The 25,063-nt window shown below is 44.6% G+C and overlaps 1 protein-coding gene across 2 annotated transcripts in view; it reads right to left on the bottom strand.

Annotated features, from left to right (window-relative positions):
* RICTOR (RPTOR independent companion of MTOR complex 2) overlaps positions 1-25,063 on the bottom strand; it is a 196,497-nt gene that overhangs the window by 154,124 nt on the left and 17,310 nt on the right. For both annotated transcript variants that reach the window (XM_068250448.1, XM_068250439.1), the window contains exon 2: positions 11,227-11,274. In XM_068250448.1, coding sequence (XP_068106549.1) covers positions 11,227-11,274 — 48 coding nt within the window. The remainder of the gene's footprint in view (positions 1-11,226; positions 11,275-25,063) is intronic.

The following is a 25,063-nucleotide window of genomic DNA, read 5'->3' as shown; positions in this document are numbered from 1 at the left end:
CTGGTGTCGGATCTGGAGGTAACCCAGCCTCCAGAAAAAACTGCAATGGTGCTATGCTGTAACAGGGGCGGGGTCTTTGCCTTATACGGTGTAGCGTGGGCCAGGAGAGGATGTCAGGATGTGTGCTCCTCATCCTTAGATAGATAGTTCTGATGCAATGAATGTTTGCATGTCTGCACTATGCATGTTACAGGGCCACAGTTAGGACACCTACGATACTGGGTACTTCTGCACAGTGTAGGTGACTAAAAGAGAATGCATTCTTTTGTGAACTAAGACCTGGCTTTTTACTTAGCTGTAGGGATAACAGTGGTGCCTGGATGAGTGAAACCGTGAATGCATTTGTTTGAACATTTGTTTTTTGCTATTTTTCGGGCCACACCCCCTTCAGCACCTCCCTTTCCTTAACTCATTTAAAGGGAATGTCCAAGCAAAATAAAAAAATGAGTTTCACTTACCTGGGGCTTCTACCAGCCCCATGCAGCCATCCTGTGCCCTCGTAGTCACTCACTGCTGCTCCAGTCCCCTGCTGGCAGCTTTCTGACCTCGGAGGTCGGCGGGACGCATTGCGTACATTTTTACGCATTCCCGCTAGTGCAGGAACATTGACACATACATTTTTACGCATTACTGGTTCAATGCGTAAAAATTTACGCATTGCAGTGTTCTCCCCAAAATCTTTTTCCAGCCGGGTGGCATGAAAAAGTAGCTGGGTGGGGCGAGTTGATAATGCAGGGCAACTGTGCTTACAGCATAGGAGGAAATGAGGAGGTGAACCGATGACAGCCGGGTGGTCACCAAATCTAGCCGGGTGGAGCACCCGGCTAAAAGAGCCTGGGGAGAACACTGCATTGAACCTGTAACGCGTAAAAATGTATGTGTCAATGTTCCTGCACTAGCGGGAATGCGTAAAAATGTACGCAATGCGTCCCGCCGACCTCCGAGGTCAGAAAGCTGCCAGCAGGGGACTGGAGCAGCAGTGAGTGACTAAGAGGGCACAGGATGGCTGCATGGGGCTGGTAGAAGCCCCAGGTAAGTGAAACTCATTTTTTTATTTTGCTTGAACCTTCCCTTTAAAAGGTCCTAACTACCGTGTTTCATTGAATTTAAGACATCCACTGAAAGTAAGACCTAGTAAATATTTCGAGTATATTCGAAATATAAGACCTACCGTACTCCTAAAATAAGACATAGTAACATTTTGACTGCATCCCTCTAAAATAAGTCCTAAGCGGCAGACGTGTTCTCCCCGTCCCCCCGCCCGCTAATGTATCCAATAAGAGTGCTGCCCTATACAGGAAGTAAACAAAGATCACTTCCTGTATAGGGTAGGGCTCTTATCGGATACATCAGCTGCCTTTACCACACGTCACTGCTAATCTGCGGTGTGTGAATTATGCCGGGAATAAACAAGAGGATGTGGATTTTCAGTAGGACAGGGCCAGGAGCGGTAGCAGCGGGGAGGTAAAGTGAGCCTGCGGACGGGAAAATGGACGGGGGGGGGGGTGTGTGTGACGGAAAAGGGAGAACAGGTCTGCCACTTAGGACTTCTTTTAGGGGGATCTGGACTTTCTCCAGAAGGGGGCCAGGATGGGAGCAGCGGAAGTTGTAAAGCAGGCGAGGGAGAGCAGGTCTGCTGCTAAGGGGGATCCACAAGTCTGACAGCCACAAGGGCTTATTTAGCAGGGAGCAGAGGGGGAATCTGCCTATATACACTAAAGGTGATGGCTACCCCCGGATAATATAAGCCCTCCCTGAAAATAAGCCCTAGCACATTTTTTGAAGGGTAAATATTTGGGGGAAACACAGTAGAGGCGATGTGCCTGGATATCGTTTTTTCTTTCTTGTTTGCTTGAAGATGGCTGTTGGAATAATACAGTATTTCCACACTCAATACCCAACACACTGAACTCTGCTTATATCATGGAAAAATACTTCTATCTTTCACAGAAACTAGATACAGGGAGTTCTCCATTTACCCCAGGGGTTGTATTCCAAGAAGACTCATGTAAACCACATTCTGCATAGATTAAACAGCGGCATGGCAATTCCTAGTGTGACGTTCCATATGGATATTCTGACCTTTTATTTAGCATTTTATAATAATGGATGGTAGAAGGGAGGTATCCTCAATACACCTGCCTATGCTTGCTCTGGTAAACAACTTGGGTCATTCACAAACACTGCTGAGCTGGCAAATCGCGGTAATTCCAATAGGTGCACATTAAATATACCGATTAAATCTGATTGATCTATAGATATGGTCCTACTAGCGCTCATTCAGAACTTTTGACCAATCATATGTGGGTAGTCACCATGGTTACTGATCACATGATTAAAGGACCACTAGCAAAAAAAATAAAATTTAAAATACATGTAAACACATACCAATAAGAAGTACATTACTTTCAGAGCAAAATAAGCCATAAATTACTTTTTTCCTATGTTGCTGACATTTAAAGCGGACCCAAACTAAACATTTTTTTTTTAATTAAAAATATTTAGTTGCACCACTCTGACACATACAAAGATAAATAAACACTCCTTCAAGCCTATGAGCATTTCAGTGCATGCTTTTCAGCCTTCTCTTTTAATAACTAGGGTTATACAGGTGGCAGCCATTAGCAATTCCTTCATTGCCGGACACCACCTACTCTACCAGTTTGCCAGATTTTGTCCGGCAATTTGAAAGGAAGGGAGGGGTTCCTACAATTAGGCTACTTACACACCAAGACATTGAGTTTTAGGGGACGTTATGGTCGCATAACGTGCCCCTACGCAACGCATTGTGGTGCGGGAGAGGACGGTAGAGTGAGCCGCGTTAGGCGGCTCTATCCGCATAAGGTCTCTCAGGGTGGCGCTGATTGGCCGGCGGGACCACGTGATGCGGAGCGAGACACTCCGCATCACGTGGTCCCGCCGGCAAATCAGAGGCCGCCAGTGCAGTGCATATTAAGTAGCCATGTGCGCGGCTACTGTAGCGGCATCTCCCCGCCTCCTCTCCGCCCCCCACTGAGCATGTGCAAACAGTCTACCGCTAGAATGCACAGCATGCTGCACTTTCACTACAACGTGCAGCGTTACATGTAACGCAACGTGGACACTGTGAACAGCCCACTTGTGTTACATTGCTGTGCGTTGGGGGAGCGTTACAGGCTGCACTAACGTGCGCCTGTAACGTCCCTGTGTGGAAGCAGCCTGAATGTAAAATATTTTATATTTGTTATCATGCAACTGAAAAAAGGCTGCTATTTATTATTATAATTTAGAAAATAGATTTTATTTCTAAAGTCTTGTATTTTTACTTTGGGTCCGCTGTTCTAGATTATAATGTAAATTGTATTTCCCTGTCTAAAAAATAAATATTTAGTTTTTCTATTAAACTTATGGATGGTATTGTGTCTCAGGGCTCTATTGATCACTGAAATCAATCTTGGACACCTCTGATAACTAGTTTGCTGAGTGAGCCTCATAAAAGGAAAAAAAATACTAAAAAAAAAAAAAAAAAATTGGGGACAGAAGGAGTATCTTTCGAAAACTTAAAGAGAACCTGAACTGAAAATAAAAAGTCAAAATTACCATACGCAGGTCATATTTACCTCCTGTGTAGTCTACTCCTTGATCTCTTTCTCCTCTCCTGCATCCCATTTTTCCACTGTGATCACTGGAATTCTCCGTCCTCCACTTTAAAAATGGCCATTAACCTATAACAGCTACTGGGTCATCATTCTGTTAAACTGTAATATCAACCTATTTCCCCCTTTCTGCCCACCAACAGAGCTTTTTGTTGTTGGGCTGTGATCTCTGATCCTGTGTTTATTTTTTTAATAAATATTTGTTGTTTTTTTTAAATAAATATTGCTATTTTTTTTTTTTTTTGCCAGCCCTCCCTCCCTACCAGCGCGATCGGCTGTCATAGGCATCAGCCTATGACAGCAGATTGCTCCTATCACACAGCTGTCCCCAGTACAGTGCTGCCTTAAAGAGAGTCTAAAGCGAGAATAAATCTTGCTTCAGACCTCATAGATAGCAGGGGCATGTGTGCCCCTGCTAAACCGCCGCTATCCCGCGGCTTACCGGGGGTCCCTTCACCCCCAAACCCACCCCGTACAGAGCGAAATCTCTTCCGCATTGAGGCAGGGCTAACCGCCGCAGCCCTGCCTCCCGCGCGTCTATCAGACGCGTACCTCCGCCTCTTCCCCGCCCCTCTCAGTCTTCCTTCACTGAGAGGGGTGGGGGAGAGGCGGCGATGCGCGTTTGATAGACTCGACTGGAGGCAGGGCTGCAGCCATTAGCCCTGCCTCATTTCACGACCAACTTTGCGACCAAGTCTTGCGGAGGTGGGTTTGGGGGTGAAGGGACCCCCGTTTAGCGGCGCGATAGCGGCGGTTTAGCAGGGGCACACGTGCCCCTGCTAACTATGAGCTCTGAAGCGAGAATTATTGTCGCTTCAGTCTCTTTAAATCGCAGCGCTGTACAGTGTTATTAGACGGCGCCTAACAGTCTCCTAGCGGCGATCACGATCAATCGGAGATGCACACGCAATCTCCTGCAAAACTCCACCCCAGGACTTAATGCCAATTGCAGTTAGGTGGTCCTGGGGCTGCCACCGCGATCACGCCCATCTGCATAGCGCGGTCGTAGACAGGGAAAGAGAACAGCTGCTAAAATGCCATTACAAAGCAGCAAACAGGTATTTGAAGTTGCTGGTGTCTCTGGAATCCTGTTAACGTCAAGGTGCAGGATCCTCAAGAGAATTGCAGTTATGCAGAAACCTTTTACTCGGCCACCCCCTAACCAATGCTCACAAGCAGAAATAGCTGTATTTAGCCCAGAACCACATTGAGGGCTGGAACCCACAAGAGTGCTTTTCAGAGCATTTAGGGAGCGCTTGAAACCACTAGCGATTTCCAAAAACGCTCAGCAAATGTAAACGGATGTGCCACTGTCCACTGGAGCGTTTGCGATTCCCAAAATCCCAAGCGCAGGACATGCAGCATTTTGTTAGCGTTAGCGCTGCAATGTAAAGTATATAAAATCGCTGGCGTAATCGCTCATCAAAACCTGCACGGAGCGATTTTGCTTGCGTTTTAAAGTTAATGTACCCTGTAACAAAATTAAAAATAAATGAAAGGACCAATCAGACTTTAAATCGCTAATCGCTACACAACCGCTGGCAAATTGATTACACTTTCTAAAAATCGCAGCCTAAAACGCTCATGAAATCGCTTACAAACCGCTCATACAAAACGCTAGCGATTGCGATTAGCGATAGCGTTCTGTAGTGGGTTCCAGGCCTGAGGCTGGTTCAAACTGCAAGAGCTTTTTTTAAGCGATTGTGATTTAAAAAAAAAAACTCTTGCTAGCGTAATGCTATGGGTGTGATCCCAAATAAAATATAAAAATCACTCACAGCATTGCATTAGCAAGAGCTTCTCAAATCACTAGTGATTTAAAAGCTCTTGCAGTGTGAACCAGCCCTAACACGAATTTTAAACAGTCTGGTTTACTGATGAGTTCTGTGCAACCCTGGATGGTGCAGATGGATGGAGTGGTGGATGGTGGGTAGACAGCCACCATGTCCCAACAAGGCTGTAACGTCAACAAGGAGGTGGCGGAATCATGTTTTTGGGACTAAATCATGGGAAGAGAGATGCTTGGCCCCTTTAGGGTCCCTGAAGGTGTGAAACGGACTTCTGTAAAGAACGTACGTGGCGTTTCTAACTGACCATTTTCTTCCATGGTACAAAAAGCAGAACTATGCTTTCTATAACAAAATCATCTTCATGCACGACTAATCGTTTGCTGGACTAGGCTATTACTGACCCATCAATGGCTCGCTTTACTGTCTGCACCAGCTTCTGAAATGTACATTTTTCTATGTGTAACTTCAGACAGTGTGATCCACATCATCATTGGCTGCCAATTAACCAGAGAATCCATTTCAAACTCTTAACCCTACCCAACAAAGCTCTCCACTTCACAACTCCTCACTAGTTTCCAGATACCAACCCAATCTTAGATCTGTACACAACCTCCTTCTTTCCTCCTCTAACCTCCTCTCACTCACGTATAAGATTTCTCACGTGCCTTACCCCTCCTCTGAAATCCCCTTCCAAAATACATCCCTCCCCTCACTCTCCAACCTTGGAAATATATTTTAGCGATCCCTCAAAACTTCTTTTTCGTCAAGCATACACTAAGTTAGGCCCTTCAATCTCTGGCAAAGTTGTGCTCCTGTCTAAATATAACCTAAACAAAACCAACCTACCAACAAAACGCATGCTGCCTCTGGGTATACATATTGTACATTACCCAACGTCTTGTTTCCTCCCCACTCCTCTCACCCTTTCAGGTCTTGGAATCGGCTATATATTTTGTTCATTAGGTTACTGTAATTATCATGTCTGCCAATCCAATATTATATACCGTGTCCATATTTGATGTACATCGTTGTCTGTATTATTATGTACCTCGTGTTTGTTTCCAACTTTGTATAGTGCCACGGAATAGGTTTGCACTTTATAAATCAATAATAAGAATTACTGCACGTACCTTCTATTTTAAAGTGGATCCGAGATGAACTTTTACTCATTGCATAATTGTGTTCCTTTCCTATTGTTTATAAGGCATTCCTCAAGCCAAATACTTTTTTGTTTTTGTTTTAATATTCTTATTCCCTATAAACTAAACAAGCCTCGCCCACAGGTTTTCAGAGAGCCTTGGCCTTTTCAGACAGTAGCAAGGGCGCATGGGAGCTCAGTCTGGGCAGGAGGAGGGGGAGGTATTACTAGCCAGAGATTTCAGAGGCAGAGGTGAGGAGGGAGGCGGAGGAGGGGGGATTAGTTTTTTTTTTCACAGGCTGAGTGCTGAAGATGCAGATAAGCTTCCCTGTGTGTAATGTTTAGAAACAACATGGCTGCTGTCATTGTATCACGGGAAGAAATAATCATATTCTATTGAAGCGGTTTGCAGCTGGATTTGATGTGTAAACTATCTAAACTTTAGATAGGATATATAGACAAGTTACTTATTATAGTTAGTTTTTTATCTCGGATCTGCTTTAAAAAGGCAAAACAAACTAAGCATTGCTTTTTTAGTAGGAGGGCTTTTTGGTCTCTTTTAGTCCCCTATACTTTCCTAATAGTTTTGGGTCACCTCGAGCTGCTGAGGTATTCTGTTGTTCTGGTCCAGACCCCTATCCTTATAGAGCCATATCAATCCCTGCCATGCACTGAGAAGGACCAACAGTACAAAACAGACTGTCTGCATGTGGGGTTGATGTGGCTGTGTAAAATTTATATGCTATAAGCTTGCTAGACACCAGCGGTTCTGGACATAAGCCTGGCTTCAGGGGTATAAAGAGATAATTTGCATATTCAGTAGTGATGCATTGTGGGTAACCACAGTCGCTCATCTACAGCTGAATTATCAAAAATACGTTCGGTTTTAAGGCAAACTACACTAATAAGTTGTAGTAATTTCAGTCAGGCACCTATCTTCTGCAAATCAAACTGTCTTATTTATGACAGGGTTTACAGTAATGTGTGAAAGAAATGGGTGGATCTGTAGGAAGTGGGTTTTACTACTTTTTTTTCTGCGGTGTAAACGCTGGACAGCAGAGGGGAAAGAATTAATGAATGAAGCTGTGGTTTCCCTCACTCTGCTCCTGTTTTGCAACAACGTTGGTAAATCTCTCACCCTGATGACTAGAAAAGGAAAGGGGTGAGAAACAGCGGCCAGCAGGAGAGTTCTGGGAAGAGTTCACATTGCTGGACTGGCCTCGTGATCATTGCTGCAGGGGAGGTCAGAGTTCAGGTGGAGCGGATGGATGAACACCATTCCCTACATGCTCAGGCATTCAGTCACATGAAAGGAACCAATGGGAAGAATTCAGGCATTCAGAAGGAATGGACAGCACTTGTGTCTTACCCTCTTCTGCCCTTTCACGCTTTACTCAGATGATAGTTTTACCAAATGAAAGTTAAAGTTACAGTTCTGGTCCACTTTAAAGCAGTCTTCAAAACAGGCAGACCATCTGCACCATGCAGACCTGAGTATGTCTCCACATTTATTTCTCACAGCCGATTTCTCGGTCTAAGTTGTGCTTTTTGAAGCCGACTGCAGCTAGTGGCAAGCTCCTAATGCTGGGCATACATGGTTCCGGCACAGTGTAATCGAGTCGCTGATGGCTCGATTGATAAGTTCCGACGTGTCCGATCGCCCACCAGACCGATTCCCCAGGCAGGACAATGGTAAAAAACGAAAAGATGATAAGAAGCGCTCGCGGGAACAAGCGGGAATCGCGGGGACGTGCCGGAATCGAGCTACAGCTCGATTACACGGGCAAAAACATACAGTGTATGCCCAGCATAATGGTTTTCTGTACCTCCTTATTGTGTATCTTGAAACTGCCAGACCACATTTTTCAGAGTCCTGTATTTCACCTGAAGTTATTTGTGGGTTATTCCTTGCATCCCAAACAATTTTTCTGGCAGTTGTGGCTGAAATTTTAGTCGGTCTACTTAACTGTGGTTTAGGTTTCAACAGAACTCATAATTTACCATTTCTTAACTAGAGTTTGAACACTGCTGATTGGCATTCTCAATTCCTTGGATATTTTCTTATATTCCTTTCCTGTTTTATAGAGTTCAACTACCTTTTCCCGCAGATCCTTTGACATTTCTTTTGCTTTCCCCATATAGAATCCCCAAAACATCAGTGCAGCACTGGATGGAAGACGGAAAGGTCTTTCAGGAGCCAAGAAACGGATTGATCTTTTCTATACCCACTAATTACAAGCAATTTTTGTTTTACTTATTTTATTTTGCTGCCTGAAAGAGAGTTTCTAGGCATTGAGGTGACAACCAATGTCTTGTAGTGCTTTGTCTGGAATATAGTAAACATCACTGATAAGCAAATTACAACCATAAACGTTTTCCTGGCAGAAAACAAATTGTGAGAGCATGAGAGATAAAATACATGAACTACTGACCTTTATCTAACTCTGGGACACTTAGAGTCTGAAGCCAGTAAAATTACCGTTTTTATTTTCCCATTCCTCTTCAGCATTAACATCAAACATGATTCGCCGCATCCCCGAGGCAGAACGATGTTTTTAACCCCCTGAAATCTCCGGGGCAAAAGCCTCTGTTACTTCCAGGAAAAAGCACAGCTGAGCGCAGTAGCTCCGCCTCCAGTGAAGTCAGTCTCTGCAGATCTCCGCCCCTCCCAGCCCCTCTCAGTCTTCTTTCGCTGAGAGGGGAGGGGGAGAGGTGGACATCAGCAGAGATTGATTGGACTGGAGGCAGAGCTACTGTGCTCAGCTCTGCCTCCCCGTGGGCAGCAAAATCTACGACCTGGAAAGTCATAGAATTTTTCCCTGGGATTCCGGGGGGGTTAAATACATTGTTCTGCCGAGGGGATGTGGCAAATCATCATTGATGTTAATGCTGAAGAGGAATGGGAAACAGAAAAAAGGTAATTTTACTGGCTTCAGACTCTAATAGGCTTCAACTGATTAGAAACAGTAAAACATGCAACCTATTTTGCAAATGTTTAACCACCCTGGCGTTCTGATTAAATCGCCAGGGTGGCTGCGGGAGGGTTTTTTTTAAATAAAAAAAAAACTATTTCATGCAGCCAACTGAAAGTTGGCTGCATGAAAGCCCACTAGAGGGCGCTCCGGAGGCGATCTTCCGATCGCCTCCGGCGCCCAGAATAAACAAGGAAGGCCGCAATGAGCGGCCTTCCTTGTTTCGCTTATATCGTCGCCATAGCGACGAGCGGAGTGACGTCATCGACGTCAGCCGACGTCCTGACGTCAGCCGCCTCCGATCCAGCCCTTAGCGCTGGCCGGAACTTTTTGTTCCGGCTACGCTGGGCTCAGGCGGCTAGGGGGGCCCTCTTTCGCCGCTGCTCGCGGCGAATCGCCGCAGAGCGGCGGCGATCAGGCAGCACACGCGGCTGGCAAAGTGCCGGCTGCGTGTGCTGCTTTTTATTTCGTTAAAATCGGCCCAGCAGGGCCTGAGCGGCAGCCGCTGGCGGTGTTGGACGAGCTGAGCTCGTCCAGACCGCTCAGCTGGTTAAATATAAAAAGACAACCCAGGGATATTTAGAAAAGTCTTTTAGTAGGCGGATAAGTATAGGATAAATATTATTGTTTGTCTCATCAGTGTACTTTCACCTCGGGTTCACTTTACAACCAATTTGTGTGTGTGTGTTACAAAGTCAATCTCACAATTTGTCCTGAAACCAGCAATGTTATCAGTTAGTTTAAGTAAAGTGTAAACATGCCATTCAGTGACATATCAGTACTTTTATGTTCTGTGTTATTTTTTCACTTTTTTAATGTTATATAGTAAAAATGTATTTTGAGTTTTATACCACTTTAAATGCCTTAATCTTGAGAATCTAAAGCCATGCACACCCGTTGGATTAAACTCTGCCAAGGCAGGGGATCGGGTACCTGCAGGCGAGCACACCCGTACCCTTGTATGAGGCATGACTACTAACGCCCCTCCCCTTCTCCTGGACACATGGCAGAGGTGTGGAGGTAGAGGAAGGAATTAAACATTAAAGTGAACCAGAGACGAAGCCAACCTCATGTATTTATCATATATATCAGTGGGAACATTAGAGAAAACACCTAGCCTGCTCTCTGTTTCATTCTGCACTGTTCAGCCTGCTTGTTATCAGCCCTGATAAAATCCCAGACTGAGCATTCAGTCTGGCTTTGCTCAGGAATCATTATAGCTGACTCATTACAGCAGAGCCAGAAGGGGGCAGGCTTGGGCTTGAAAAGACATCAAAGAAGACAGACTCAGCTATAAAGATTCCTGAGCAAAGCCAGACTGAATGCCAAGTCGGGGATTTTATCAGGGCTGATAAGCAGGCTGAGCAGTAAATGATGAAGCAGAAAGCAGGATATGTGTTTTCTCTAATGTTCTCACTGATATATATGGTAAAATCCATGAGGGTGCTTCATCTCTGGTTCACTTTAATTCAGCCTTTTCAATAGATGCTAATCTACAAATGCTGCCATGGCAACGAGCCAACAGTATGAAGGGACACGTGGGAAAAGCACAGCAGCACATTGTCGACAAATAGCTGTTTTCGTAAAACAAAACCTCGAGGCTGTGTTTTGAAAATATACAGTTATGTTATGTGACCAGATGATTGCTTTAAGCGCATTCAGTTCATTCCACCCGCGGCCGTCATGCTTACCTCTGCTGAGATCTATTGGAACGTTCTCTTCCCCGCTGTCATTCCGCCCTGGCAGGGATAGAAAGAGACAAGCATTAGAAATGACAATGGCACAAAAATGACATGAACAACTCAGTTACCAGAAAGACAAGCTTAGCTTTACATTTTTCTCATTATTATTATAATAAATATCCATCTATGAAAATAAAAACTTGAGGATCTGAAATAAAACCATGCTCAAATGAACAGGCCACACTAATGTTTAGAAACCGGAAGAAAAGACAGAAAGGCAATTTAGATAGTCTCCAAATTAGCGATGGCTGCTAATCAGCCAGGTTATGAAACCTGATGACCCGCCAGAAGTCATCATGTGACCTGCAGCCAATGACAGGAGGATACAGGCAAATTCCAGACCTGAAGCACTTTGAGACTGAGCAATCACCCAAGACCAACACAAGCAAATGTGCAGTAGCCTGCCAGAGGAAACCAATCGTGTTCTAGCTGGTGAAAGGAAAACAAAAAAGTCTGATTGGTTGCTCATGGCAACTGCTTCACTTTTGCTCGTTTTTAACTGCGCTAACCCAATTTAACCCTTACACACTGCTACAGGCATCCATACGAAACGGACGTCTAAAGATATTTCAGTACAAAACTACTTCAGCCTGTAGTGGACGTCTACAGGCGTTTTTGTGTCCCCATAATTCTGTATTATGTTTTCAGATTGCGCCTAAAAAATAAAAAAAATATAAAAAAAAAAAAGAGTAGGTGTGGGTGAGTAGCAGATGTGTTGGGGAGGGTGTTCCAGAGGAAGGGAGAGGTTCGAGAGAAGTCTTGTAAGCGGGAGTGAGAAGAAGTGACCAGAGAAGAAGACAAGAGAATAGTGTTAGTAAGGCGACACCACATTACATCCCCCTATCCCCTGCAGCCCTGGTCCAACATGCGCAATAAATGACATCATCATGTGCAGCTCGTTAGGGAACCGCTTGGCATGTCAGGCTAGTCTGGTACTTCTGACCCTTCCTCTGCATCACTTCCGTGGCTACTGCTATAAAAGGATACATACAGTATATTTTGGCGTATAAGACTACTTTTTAACCCTTGATAATCTTCTGAAGTCAGGGGGTCGTCTTATACGTCGGGTGTCATTGATGCCAGGAGATACATGATGTTGATATGAGATGTGCATACGGGACATGCTGATGTTAAAGCGATATTGATACGTGATGTCATATGCGACATGCTGATGATTGATTAGCAGGTGCTGGAGATTCGCCGCATATGCTGGGGGGAGCTTACCGCTGATGCTGCAAGGTCTGGGGTGCCCAGGATGTGGAAGAAAGATTGCGCTGTGCCCATAAAAAACACCTCATCCACCCATCTGGCCCGCCCTATACTGTTACCGCCTCTCAGATCTCACTGCTGAGGACTGTAGCGAAGCAGCGCAGGCGCACATGTGAGAGATCTGAGAAGCAGAGAAGGAGGTAAATAGGAAACAAGGGCAGGCCAGACGGGTGAAAGAGGCATGTTTTATGGGCACAGAGCAATCTGTTCTTCCTTACCGCTCTGATAAACAGGGAGAGCTGACCAATCCGCTTAGGGAAAGTTGACCAATCCAACTAGTCAATCACCTGTATACGGTTATATACTGGGCATCACATACAGTACAGCACCTGTTCATACATAGCACCAGTTTATGATTTTTTTTTTTTAGTTTTTATTTGGTGCGTGTTGGAAGAGGGGTAAGTCTTATACGGCGAGTATATCCCAAACACTATATTTTTACTGGAAAAGTCTGGAATACGCCCAGTCGTCTTATACACCAGAAAATACGGTATTTTCAAAGAAACATTTCAGCCATTAGGAACATTACTGCAAATGTGCTTAGCTATCCAATCATTTATTTTAAAATCACAGAGTAAAGTGTACTTAGAATTAACCAGGAAGACTGCAGTCAAAATATTAGACTAGAAAATTGAACGGTCAGGTTGCTAAGTGTGTGGCACGGCGAGGATGATTGTAATAACGGTGCAGACTGCTCCCAGTCGCTGTTATCAGGCAATGATTTCCACATGTAAAACTGCAATCAAACGGCACGACATAAGAAAACCCCTACAGTAATGACTAACAATGTGCTGTAATGCAAGACTCTGGTGTGACTCATCTCAGCTTTCAAAAACAAAAAACTTCAGAACAGACTGCCTTGTGGGAAACACAGCCGCATGTGCTTCAACTGCTATTGTTCTGCAAGCCGCCCATTACACACATTAAAGCAGGACTGCAGTCTGCTCATGAGTTACATCAGCTTTATGCAAATCTCATTGTAAATATGCTTAACGAGGACCTGTAACTTTAAAAACGTCCCCTGGGGAGTACTTACCTCAGGAGGGGGAAGCCTCTGGATCCTATCGAGGCTTCCCCCGTCCTTCTCCATCCCATGGTGGCAGCGCTAGCGGTCCCCGAACGGCAGCCATGTAAATCTTTACCTTCCCCGGCTCCAGCGCAGGAGCAGTCGTGGCTCTCCACTCGGGGTCAGTCAAAAACAGCCAATCACACAAATACTTAAAGACCTTCACAAGTGGACCGCCTACAAGATCGCCTGGATAGGAAGGATTTATACTTTAAAAATGAACATACTCCCAAGACTCCTTTATCTCTTTGAAACCCTACCAGTACTAGTCCCAGCCTCCCAGTTATCAATTTTGCAAGCAGCCTTCGCTAAATTTGTCTGGAATCATAAACGACCAAGAATACGAGCCTCAATCCTCCTTTCCCCTAGGGAACAAGGGGGTTTGGGGTTACCCCTCCTCCGATACTATTACCAAGCTGCACATCTCCGCCAGCTACGTGAATGGTCCAAACTTAAAGTTCACACTAAATGGGGCCTTATCGAGGCACTTACTTTACTCCCAACCTCCCTTGCCTCCCTGATTTGGTCCAATCACCCTCCTAAAATACCCTTATCTCAACTACTCCCTACTATAAAATTCACTGTACAAATCTGGAGATCAACGGCTACATCAGCTAACTTGAGATCTTCCCCCTCCCCATTAATGCCTATTCTAGGCAACCCTGCTTTCCCCCCTGGAATGTCTAGAGACTTTATGTCTAGATGGTACAACCTCAATTTCTTTAACCTGCTTAATTGGAAAGACCCTCTCACTGGCCTTTTACAATCTAGGTCCTCCCTAAAAGATAAAATACCATCCTCACCCCAATACATATTAGAATATACCCAAACAAAGCACTTCCTCCTCTCCCTACTGCGGAATTCTCCCTCCTCCTCTGTTCCCCCGCTAACACCCTTTGAACATATATGCAACTCTGAGGGCTACCAAAAGGGTCTGATCTCTCAGATCTACACCCTGCTACATACTAAATCAGGACTAATCACTCCTGCCCACACATATATGTCCAAATGGGAATCTGCCCTATCTCAAACTATACAATTAGAGGACTGGGAGGAGATATGGGAAAACGCCAAGCACTCCTCTATGTGCATACAGATAAGAGAAAACATATACAAAGTTATGTTCCGGTGGTATCTTACTCCAGCTAAGCTTTCAAAGATATATCCAGAATCCTCTCAATTGTGTTGGAGAGGCTGCAATGAAAAGGGAAGCCTGGAACATATCTTTTGGTTTTGCCCAAAGATCTCCCCACTATGGTCTAAAGTGCAACGCCTCATTCAATTAAAAACTGGGATTTTAATCCCTCTTGACCCCGTCTATATGGTCCTTGGTAAACCTCCCCCAGATACCCCCAGGCACACGATACGCTTAATCACTCACATTTTGACAGCCACTCGTCTATCAATTGCCTCATCCTGGAAAAACATTACTCCCCCGACATTAACGGAGGTCAAACATAAGATCGAATGGACCAAAGAGATGGAAAGAATGACAGCATCACTAAGAGACAATGAATCCAGTTTTCACAAAGTCTGGAGCCCTTGGTCCCTATCCTCTCCCGACTTACGGCCCCCCTAAATCACACTCACCAATCCTACTCCTAGAATACACACACTCCCCTACAACATATAGACAGGCCAGGAATATCCCACCACTAAAGAGCCAAATACTCAAACTTACACCTTTAAGCCCCTGCATACATATACATAACCTTCGACCTTAGTCCTATCGGAAGGCCAATGGTATATCTCTTTCGTCCCCCTCCTATAGGCCTTCCCTCCATTACCCATTGATCTTTGGTGTGACCCCCCATACTGTTATGCCCCCAGTTTCAGTGTTGATTAGGCTAACAGTGCCAGTGCATAATATTCAATTATGTTATTTAAGTTGCCCTCTAGAATTGCTCTACTTTTCTTAAATTAATCTGCAAGATGATCAAGAATACATATTTGTATAATCGTTGGATGGTTACAGGTTCACCACAACTCCAAGCCGTCAGAACTTTTTCCGAACTGGACTAACGCTCTTGAGATGAACTGTTCCTGAACTAGTCTACAGTTATTGATCTCACCACGTTAGGCGCTGTTAGCCCTTGACATGATTATTATGTTTACCCAACACTGTGTATTCTCTTTGTGTTTTGTTTTTCCCTTTCTGTTAAGAAAATCTTTTAATAAACATCAGTAAAACAAAAAAAAAAAAAACAGCCAATCACGATCGGATCTGCTCTACTGCCCAGGCGCAATTCACCTGCACAGTAGAGCAGACCTGTTTGGGATCTGCCATTTTCGCCTGAGCCCGTCCGAGCGGAGAGCCGCTACTGCGCTGGATCCGGGGAAGGTAAATATTGCAGGCACTACCATGCCTGTGCTACAGCCGACTCTCCTTGTCAGCTGTGGTTTTGGGGACCCAGCAAAACCACCATGGGAGGGAGAACGACGGGGAAAGCTTCGATAGGATCTAGGGGCTTCCCCCTGCCGAAGCAAGTACACCCAAAGGCACGTTTTTAAAGTTAGAGTCTCTTTAGCTCTTTGATTGAGAGACACAAGATGGCTCTTGGCAAGACTGTACCCTCGGTTCATAGCCTAAGGCAGAGATAATGGGACGATTCCTGGTGGTTGAGATTCCATCCGCCAAGGATCTGTAATGAGAGAGACCAGGAGCCTGATGGTGCAGTATGGTTAGGTAAAGTTGGTATGAGTAGGGTAGTGAAATATACTCACAAGGGTGGGTTGCACTCCTGCAACCACCGACAGAGCCTACTGGAAATTAACCGTTCCCGTTCGGAATCCTAGATCCGCTCGCTCTCCTTAGGTATTTGGACATGTGGTGTATCATATACTACCCCGAAGGGTTTGACTACGACTGAGAAAACTGTACGAGGTGCTCAGAATATATAACTATCTTAAATCATAAGGTATAGGAATAATTAGATCTTACCTCCACGAATGGACAAACCACATGGGTAGAAATAATTTTAATAATGCACAATAAAGACAATGCGTTTCACGGGTACTGGCCCGCTTCCTCAGGTCAATAACAAAGTGCCTAAGTCTGTAGCAGTCGCAGGTGTGGACGCCTCCTACAAGTTTTCTAAGGCAGAGATCCATCTCATCGGGGCTGCCTCTTGGTGATGTTTATGGGCACTCCGATCACACAATCACCCCTTACTTGTTGCCGCAAGTGCCACCCGCCCAACTGACTTGACTGTACAATCTTACTGTTTGTTTCTCCTGTTTTATTGTACAGGTAGTCCCCGACTTACGAACGCCCGACTTACAAATGACCCACCGATATGTACGGCATGGATTCTCTGTTTCCATGGGAACAAGTAAAAAAAAAAAAATATTTCAAATTGGACTTGTAGTTTGAGAAAATCGATTTAAAAAAAAAAATATCAAAGAAAAAATGGCTTTTAAACTTGTATAAACAGGTACAAAGGTCAGAAGTGACACAGAGGGGACACTGGAGGCACAGAGGAGGTACAGGGAACAGAGATGGCACAATGTTCTGACTTAAGAACAGATTCAGGTTAAGAACAAACCTACAGTCCCTATTTTGTTCGTTAACCAGGGACTACCTGTACTGAATGTCTACTTTCCGCAGAGTGAACGTATCTGAAGGGTGAATACAGAATTGCCCATATTCCAGGCGCATCTACTGCCGATCTACATTCGTGTGATTTATATCACTGCGAAAACTGACAGTGTTTGTCCGAGTCACCAGAGGTGGAAATGGACGTGTCAACAGACCCTACAGTCAGTATCAGGGCTGTGGAGTCGGTACTAACCACCGACTCCAGGTACCCAAAATTTCTCCAACTACTCGACTAAAAGACAAAACAGCCCTTGCAGGGCTATGGAGTGGGTAAAAAAATCATCCAACTTCGACTCCTAAGTTTATGAAACCACCAACTCCAGATACCCAAAAATTGCTCGACTCCTTGACACGGCACTTATAGGGCTACGGAGTGGGGAAAAAACAAACATCTGATTCCAGGTACCCAAAAATTGTTACGACTCGCCCCGACTAACAGCCCTGTTCAGTATAGGATCCATTCATGCTTGGCATCATAAAAGAGCAAACTTCCCGACCTGTGCCATTTCTCTAGACGCCATACACAAATCAGATGCAGATGGAAATAATGAGAGTCAATACAAATAGTTTGCAGCCATTCACACTAGGCATTTCAATCAGAAAGCATGTATGACAATTTCCTGTCTTTCCTCCCCTGGACATGTCGGAGAGGAGCATACCCTCTCTCCTAGAGCTTTTAAAACAAACTGGCAACTACTGTATAGGTTATTTTAGTGTAAAGGAACTTATATCTGCAGGGCAGGAGCAGCCTGCACTACATGATAAAGGGCACCCAGACCACAAGGATGTCCAGAAGACCAGGATTCCTGAACATATCTGTATAGACACCCCTCTCCAGAAAAGAACAGGAAGTTGTCATCACATCTGTTTGTAGTCCAATTTGCTGCACACAGAAAACTGGACAAAAAAAAAAAAACTGAGGGAAAAACGTGTAGTCGGACGCATTGATATGGAAAATAGAATCATACGCAACATACCGTATTTGTTTTTAATCCATCGTAGTGTGGTCCTAGGGTTAAAGGACACCTGACGTAAAAGGGATATAGAGGATGCCATATTTATTTCCTTTTAGACGATGCAAATTGCCTGAATACTTTTAGCCATACACCTGGAACAAGCATGCAGATCAGGTGCTCTGACTGATGTCTGACTGGATTAGCTGCATGCTTGTTTCAGGTGTGTGATTCAGACACTACTGATGCTTGAAAGATCAGCAGGATAACCAGGCAACTGGTGTTTAAAGGATACCTGAAGTGACATGTGACATGAGATATACATGTGTGTGTGTACAGTGCCTAGCACACAAATAACTATGCGGTGTTCCTTTTTTTCCTTCTCAGCCTGAAAGAGTTAAATATCTGGTATATAAGTGGCTGACTCAGTCCTGACTCAGACAGGAAGTGACTACTGTGTGACCCTCACTGATAAGAAATTCTCCTTTTTACCCCTTTCTTGCTCTCAGAAGCCATTTTCTGTTAGGAAAGTGTTTTATAGTTGGAATTTCTTATCAGTGAGGGTCACACTGTAGTCACTACCTGTCTGAGTCAGGAGCCACTTACATACCTGATATTTAACTCTTTGAGGCAGAGAAAGAAAAAAAGGAACACAGCATCGCTATTTGTGTGCTAGGCACTGTACATACCCAATTCCATCTCATCATGTCACATGTCACCTCAGGTATCCTTTAACAGGAAATAAATATGGCGGCCATGGCCCTGACAGTTCGCAGTCTGTGAAACTCATTGCATGGTTAATTCATCCATGTTAAAGTGGACTCAAATTAAAAATACAAGATTTTAGAAATAAAATCGATTTTCTAAATTATAATAATAAATAGCAGTCTTTTTTCAGCTGCATGATGACAAATATAAAATATTTTACATTTATTGGAGGAACCCCTCCCTTCCTTTCATATTGCCGGGATTTTTCCGGCAAACTGGTGGAGTAGATGGTGTCCGGCAATGGAGGAATTGCTAATGGCTGCCCCCAGTATAACCCTAGTTATGAAAAGAGAAGGGTGAAAAGCATGCACTGAAATGCTCATAGGCTTAAAGGAGTGTTTATTTATCTTTGTATGTATCAGAGTGGTGCAACTAAATATTCTTTGTTTTGGGTCCGCTTTAACGGCCAAGCAAGCATTATGCCTCCCTGTCCATAGAACTCAGTAAATGAACATTCTGCAGAGATCACCTGGCAGGACTAAAGCTGCTGCCACCAGTGACAAATTTCAGAATGTAAAGCAGGGAGAGGAAAGATTTTACAATAGGCAAACACTAAGTAATTTATTAAGGATTATAAAAAAAATTAAAAAAAAGCTATTTTATTTACTTTGTTATTCTCACTACAGTTCTTTTTTAAGATGACTGTACACTTATCGATGTTTCCTATCGATATTCATTCGAATCTGCTAGAAATCAATGCCGCAAACAATGCCCGATTAATTTTTGGCTGAAATCGATCAAGTTGATCACTTGTGCTTGATCGCAGAGGGTCGGGAGCATGATGATCGATTATGGGATGACTGACGCGCAGTGTTGGCAGCAGAGCTTACACTCACCTATCCCGCCTCGCGTCCTTTCTTCATCCTGCCGCATGCCCCTCACTGTCTCTCTCCCGCAACACCTGTGTCATATGACAAATGCTAGTGGCCAAACACCAGAGACCTCTAGTGGTTGTGAAAAGTACATGCCATGGTGCCTCTAGTGCTTACCATGGGACACAGGAGCCCTAGAGAGAAGAATCAGGGAGGAGCCTTAGCGGGAATGGAGAGAAGACTCTACTGAATATCTGTGCCTAGTCTGTGGAAGGATTCAATCCCTTACAGATCAGATTTGATCTGAGCGGGATCTATCTGATGGTCGAATCTGGTTGCCATCTATTAGTGTATGGCCACCACCTCTATATGTTCCTGATCTACGAATACAAACCACTACATGCGGTTTGCAACTTTTTAAGGTGGCCATACACTGGTCAATTTGCCATCAGATTCGACCAACAAATAGATCCCTCTCTGATCGAATCTGATCAGAGAGGGATTGTATGACCACCTTTACTGCAAACAGATTGTGAATCGATTACAGCCTGAAACCGATCACACTCTGTGGAGCTGCCGCAGCCGCCGCACCCCCCCCCCCCCCCCATACATTACCTGCTCCGGCCAGCACGACTTCCCCCGGTCACCGCTGTCTCTTCTCCGCTGGGTTCCTGAACAGCAGGCTTAACTTCTTTCTGTCTGGGGAAGTTTAAACAGTAGAGGGTGCTCTACTGTTTAAACTTCCTGCCGGGACAGGAAGTTCAGTGAAGATGCAGCCCTGGAGCCCAGCAGAGAAGAGAGCGGTGACCGGGAGGACTCGCGCCGTCCGGAGCAGGTAATGTATTGCGTCGGTCATCAGGCATTCGAACGCCGCTATCGACACATTCCCGACCCGCCAGCGATCGAGCAAAATGTTCCGCAAGGGACGGCTCGACGGGAACGATTGATTTCGGACGGAAATCAATCGTTTGCGCAACGATTTCACAGCAGTTTCGATCACAGTGATCGAATCTGCTGTATATCGGCTGGAAAATCGTTAGGTGTATGGGCCCCTTTAGAACACAGGTGTGCTTTAGGCTTCTTTTGTGTTGTGTTAACCCTTTCTGCACGTAGGTTAACGCAACAGCAAAGAACGTTTATGGGGCCTAGCACACTATCCGTTTTACATCGTGCAAAAAGATTGACGGCGTGACTTCCGGAGTGATAGCGGAATGCATTGAAGTCAATGCACAATGCAAAAAAATATAATTTGTTGGCAGCGGCGGTGCGGCGCCCAAGTGAGGAATGACGCAACCGTGTCGGGGAATCCCAATTATGTACTTCCTGCCCAGCAAGGAGTGCGTCACTGGGTGAGGGGCAGCGCTATGTAAAGTATATGACCCTGTCATCGCATTCTGCCGCAGGGTCATATGAATCGCTTTTTTGGCATCGCCGTTTCATGCAAAGGAGGGGCGGTATGTTGCACTACAACACTATTCTCAAGTGCAAAAACCAGCCTGAAGGTTTCAACCTTGTTAAGACACATTTAACTTGGAAGCTGTATCAAGAAAAATAATAAAAAAAAATAATAAAATAATAAATAATTAAAAAAATATCAGTATACACTTTTGAAACTGGTATTTGTGGGATACTGGGCAGCAGTGATAGATATGGGACAAGCGTCCCTGTAGATGAAGATTTATTGCAGGTCTCTCCTCCATAAACTAAGGCAATGGGTTGTAGAGGTGGCACACATTACCCAGGTGTGGGTGCCTTAACCTGTGGGTGCTGAGCCCAAGCATCCAGTACTTCAATAGTCAAACGAAAGTCCAGGTTAGCACACCGTTTCAAGATGCAAAATGTTTCAATTTATTGCTTCATAAGCACATGAACATAACAATTGTTTCGGGGCCACAACGGGTCCCCTTCATCACAAGCGTTTGTTTGCACTATCTGAAGAAGGGGCATCTTGAGGGCTGTGGAGTCTGAGTCGTAGAGTCGGAGCAATTTTGGGTGCCTGAGTCGGAGTCGGGAAAAAATGCACCGACTCCGACTCCTAATGAATTTAAACTGTAATTAAAATAGAAAATATGATAAAATGTTCCATTTCTCAGATAATAGTCATCATAAATAATTTATACATACAGTAATAGCTGAGCTTAGTCCACAAAAATGAAATAAACCCATCAAAATTAGTTACTTGTGCTGCTTCAATAAAGCTGTCCCCGTATTTTTAAAGTCAGCTATACATATCTGATTGTGACTGTATATATGATGTGTACACAGGAATCTCTTATATATACTAAATAACATCTATGCTGTAAGAATAAAGCCTGATGTGTAGCTGTGTCACTAATAGAGATGGTCAATGAGATGGAAATAATTCTGCGTTGATGCTAATTTATGCACATGTATGCCTTCTCTTTGCTCATTAAATCAAATAATTTGATATGTTAAAATTTGGTTTGGGGACTACATATTAAATGGTACCTGAGAAGGATGAAAAGAAAAGTTTTATACATACCTGGGGCTTCTTCCAGCCCCCTTCAGGCTAATCAGTCACTCGCTGTCCCCCTCCGCCACCCGGATCTTCTGCTATGAGTCCCGGTAATTCAGCCAGTCAGCGCTGTCCAGCCACCTGCCGCTCCTACAGCCAGGAGCATTCTGCACCTGCACAATAGTGCTGCGCAAGTACCAGCGCAATAGTGCTGCGCAGGTGTAGTACGCTCCCAGCGGCGGAGTGTGTGCATGCAAACTAAGCAAGACTGGCTCAAGTACCTGGACTCATAGCAGAAGATCCAGGAGGCGGAGGAGGACAGCAAGGGACTGATTAGGGGGCTGGAGGAAGCCCCAGGTATGTATACAATGTATACAACTTTAATTTCATCTGTCTCAGGTTTACTTTGTTACACAGTAGTACTATACTCTACATATGCACTCTCCACAGAGCTGCAGGGAATCCACTGAGAATGTTGTGCACATTGAACACAGATGTGTTGTCTATCACCCATAAACCTGATTCAGATTGTGCATGAAGAATGTGTAATAGAGGAAGAATCTCATTATTCCCCTGCAGAGTACCTGCACATCACTCTTACATGTACCCTCAGTTACATTGCCTAGGGCCTGATAGATGTTCTTTGTTCCGGTCTGTACATTTTTCAAGTACTCTTTCCAAGGACTAGTTTTAGTCTATGACTAAAGGGAATAAATATGGCAGTCTACATATCCTTCTCACTTCAGTTGTCTTTTAAAATTCCTAAGCGTTGGCAGTTAAGAGACAAATTTCATGTTACATACTTTCAATCAACAAGATTGTAATATGCAAATTAGAGGAGTCGGAGGAATCCTAAACCGAGGAGTCTGAGTCGGTGGATTTTTGTACTGACTCCACAGCCCTGTGGTGTGCTAACCTAGACTTTCGTTCCTCCATAAACTAAGGATGGCGATGAGCATCGCAGGCCACATGACAAACATACGTTTGATTAATTTCTTCAAGTGCTAATTTGGAAAAGTAACGGCTTTACTCCTCCTCCGCTCAAATGATAGGGCGATAATGATTCCCATTCATTCTAATGATAAGCTGATGTAGCTCAAAGAAAGACGAGGAAACGACCTATCTGACATCCATTGAAAGGCGATGCGTAGTGGTTATTTTTAGAATAATCTATCAAATTATAGTGGTAGTGGGTAGTTTTTTCCCCGGGTGTTTACATTTCGTCTGCAAACCGCGATCGGAGGCTCGTAAGGCTGTTCACGTAGACACCCTCCGTGAACTGACATGGAACAGCCGCATGGAAACACCACTGCGACCAGCCGTCGCCTATCGGCGTTGGCTGGTCGTTAAGTGGTTAACCCTCCTGGCGGTCTAATGTTTTCCGGCAGGAGGCAGCGCAGCAGTTTTTTTTTTTTTTTTTTTTGCTCAGCGGCATCCCCCCGCCCGCTTCGATCAGGAAATCCCGTTCAAAGAACGGGACTTCCTGGAGGGCTTCCTCCCCATGGCGACGGGGCGGGATGACGTCACCGACGTCTTTGGGAGTCCCGATCCACGGGGTTACCGCCAGGAAGGTTAATGTATCAAAAAGTTATTTTGTAAAAAGTTCACAGATCTTCAAATGGATTCATCTTTGTAAACAACATCCCATTATTAGATACAGGTATCTATTAATGGGATGCATCTAATAATGGGATGTATCTAATAATGGGATGTTTATAAAGATTAATCCATTTGAAGATCTGTGAACTTTTTACAAAATAACTTTTTGATACATTAAAATGTAAGATCATCTTGAAAAACTTTTTTTGTCCCTTCAAAAATATTTTCTGCTATATATCGTTGTTCTCACATGGTTAGATTATTGGTGTTGTGGCGCACCATTAAGGATATGGTTTTTGGTCTCACAGTTTTTTCAAATACAGATCTGACAATAATGTCAGAAACACCTGACCTGCATGCTTGTTCAGGGGCTATGGCTATAAGTATTAGGCTCGGTTCCCACTTGCACCAGATCAGCTGCAGCAGACAGTGTAATATCCGCTCCGATGGTCTGGCTGTAGCCCGGGGCAGATGCATTACCCCATAGGCTATATGGAGGAAGGCACCCGCCTACCCAGGGTTATCGCAGACTGCACAGAAGTGTGGATCCGTGGCAGAGTAACAAGTATGAACTGCTCCTGGAGTCACTGCCACTGACGTAGCAATGAGCAGAGAACGGACAAAAAAAAATGTCTATTCTCCATTCTAGTGGGAACACAGCCCTAGAGGCAGAGGTTCAGCAGGACAGCCAGGCAACTGGTATTGTTTAAAAGGAAATTACATATGGCAGCCTCCATATTCCTCTCACCTCGGGTTCACTTTAAAGAATGAATGTGTGACAATGACAAGGTTAAGTACTCAATGGCTCCGCTGAACATTACAAAGCAGGTCCTCCCACGTAAACAACCTCACGCTCAGATCACCAGGCAGAGGACAGTACGCAAGAGGCCAAAAAAACGAAACCTAACCTGCAGCATTTGTAATGGGCCAAGTGACAATTGACGTGAGCACTAATGTCACTAGGGGGCAGTGACTGATTTTATTGTCACATCATGCCCCGGCTCAGTTCCTACACCACAAACATGTTTTGAAAGCATCCTCTCCCCATTGAAAGGAAGTGGGCTCAAAACTAGACTGCAGTGTGTGATCTCTACCTCTTTCCAGTGTAAACAACTCTGACTGAAGTGCTGTCACCACCCCACTGCACATACAGGTTACAGCAAAGGGCTCGCTGCTACAGTCATTCCCTCACGCTGCAGTCTCACATATTCATACCCCTTCCTGGGTACCCAGCTATACTCCAGG

The sequence above is a fragment of the Hyperolius riggenbachi genome, chromosome 1 (genome assembly GCF_040937935.1).
Source record: "Hyperolius riggenbachi isolate aHypRig1 chromosome 1, aHypRig1.pri, whole genome shotgun sequence".
Lineage (NCBI taxonomy): Eukaryota > Metazoa > Chordata > Amphibia > Anura > Hyperoliidae > Hyperolius > Hyperolius riggenbachi.
Note: the sequence above shows the minus strand (reverse complement) of the source record. Positions and strands in the feature narration are given on the sequence as shown.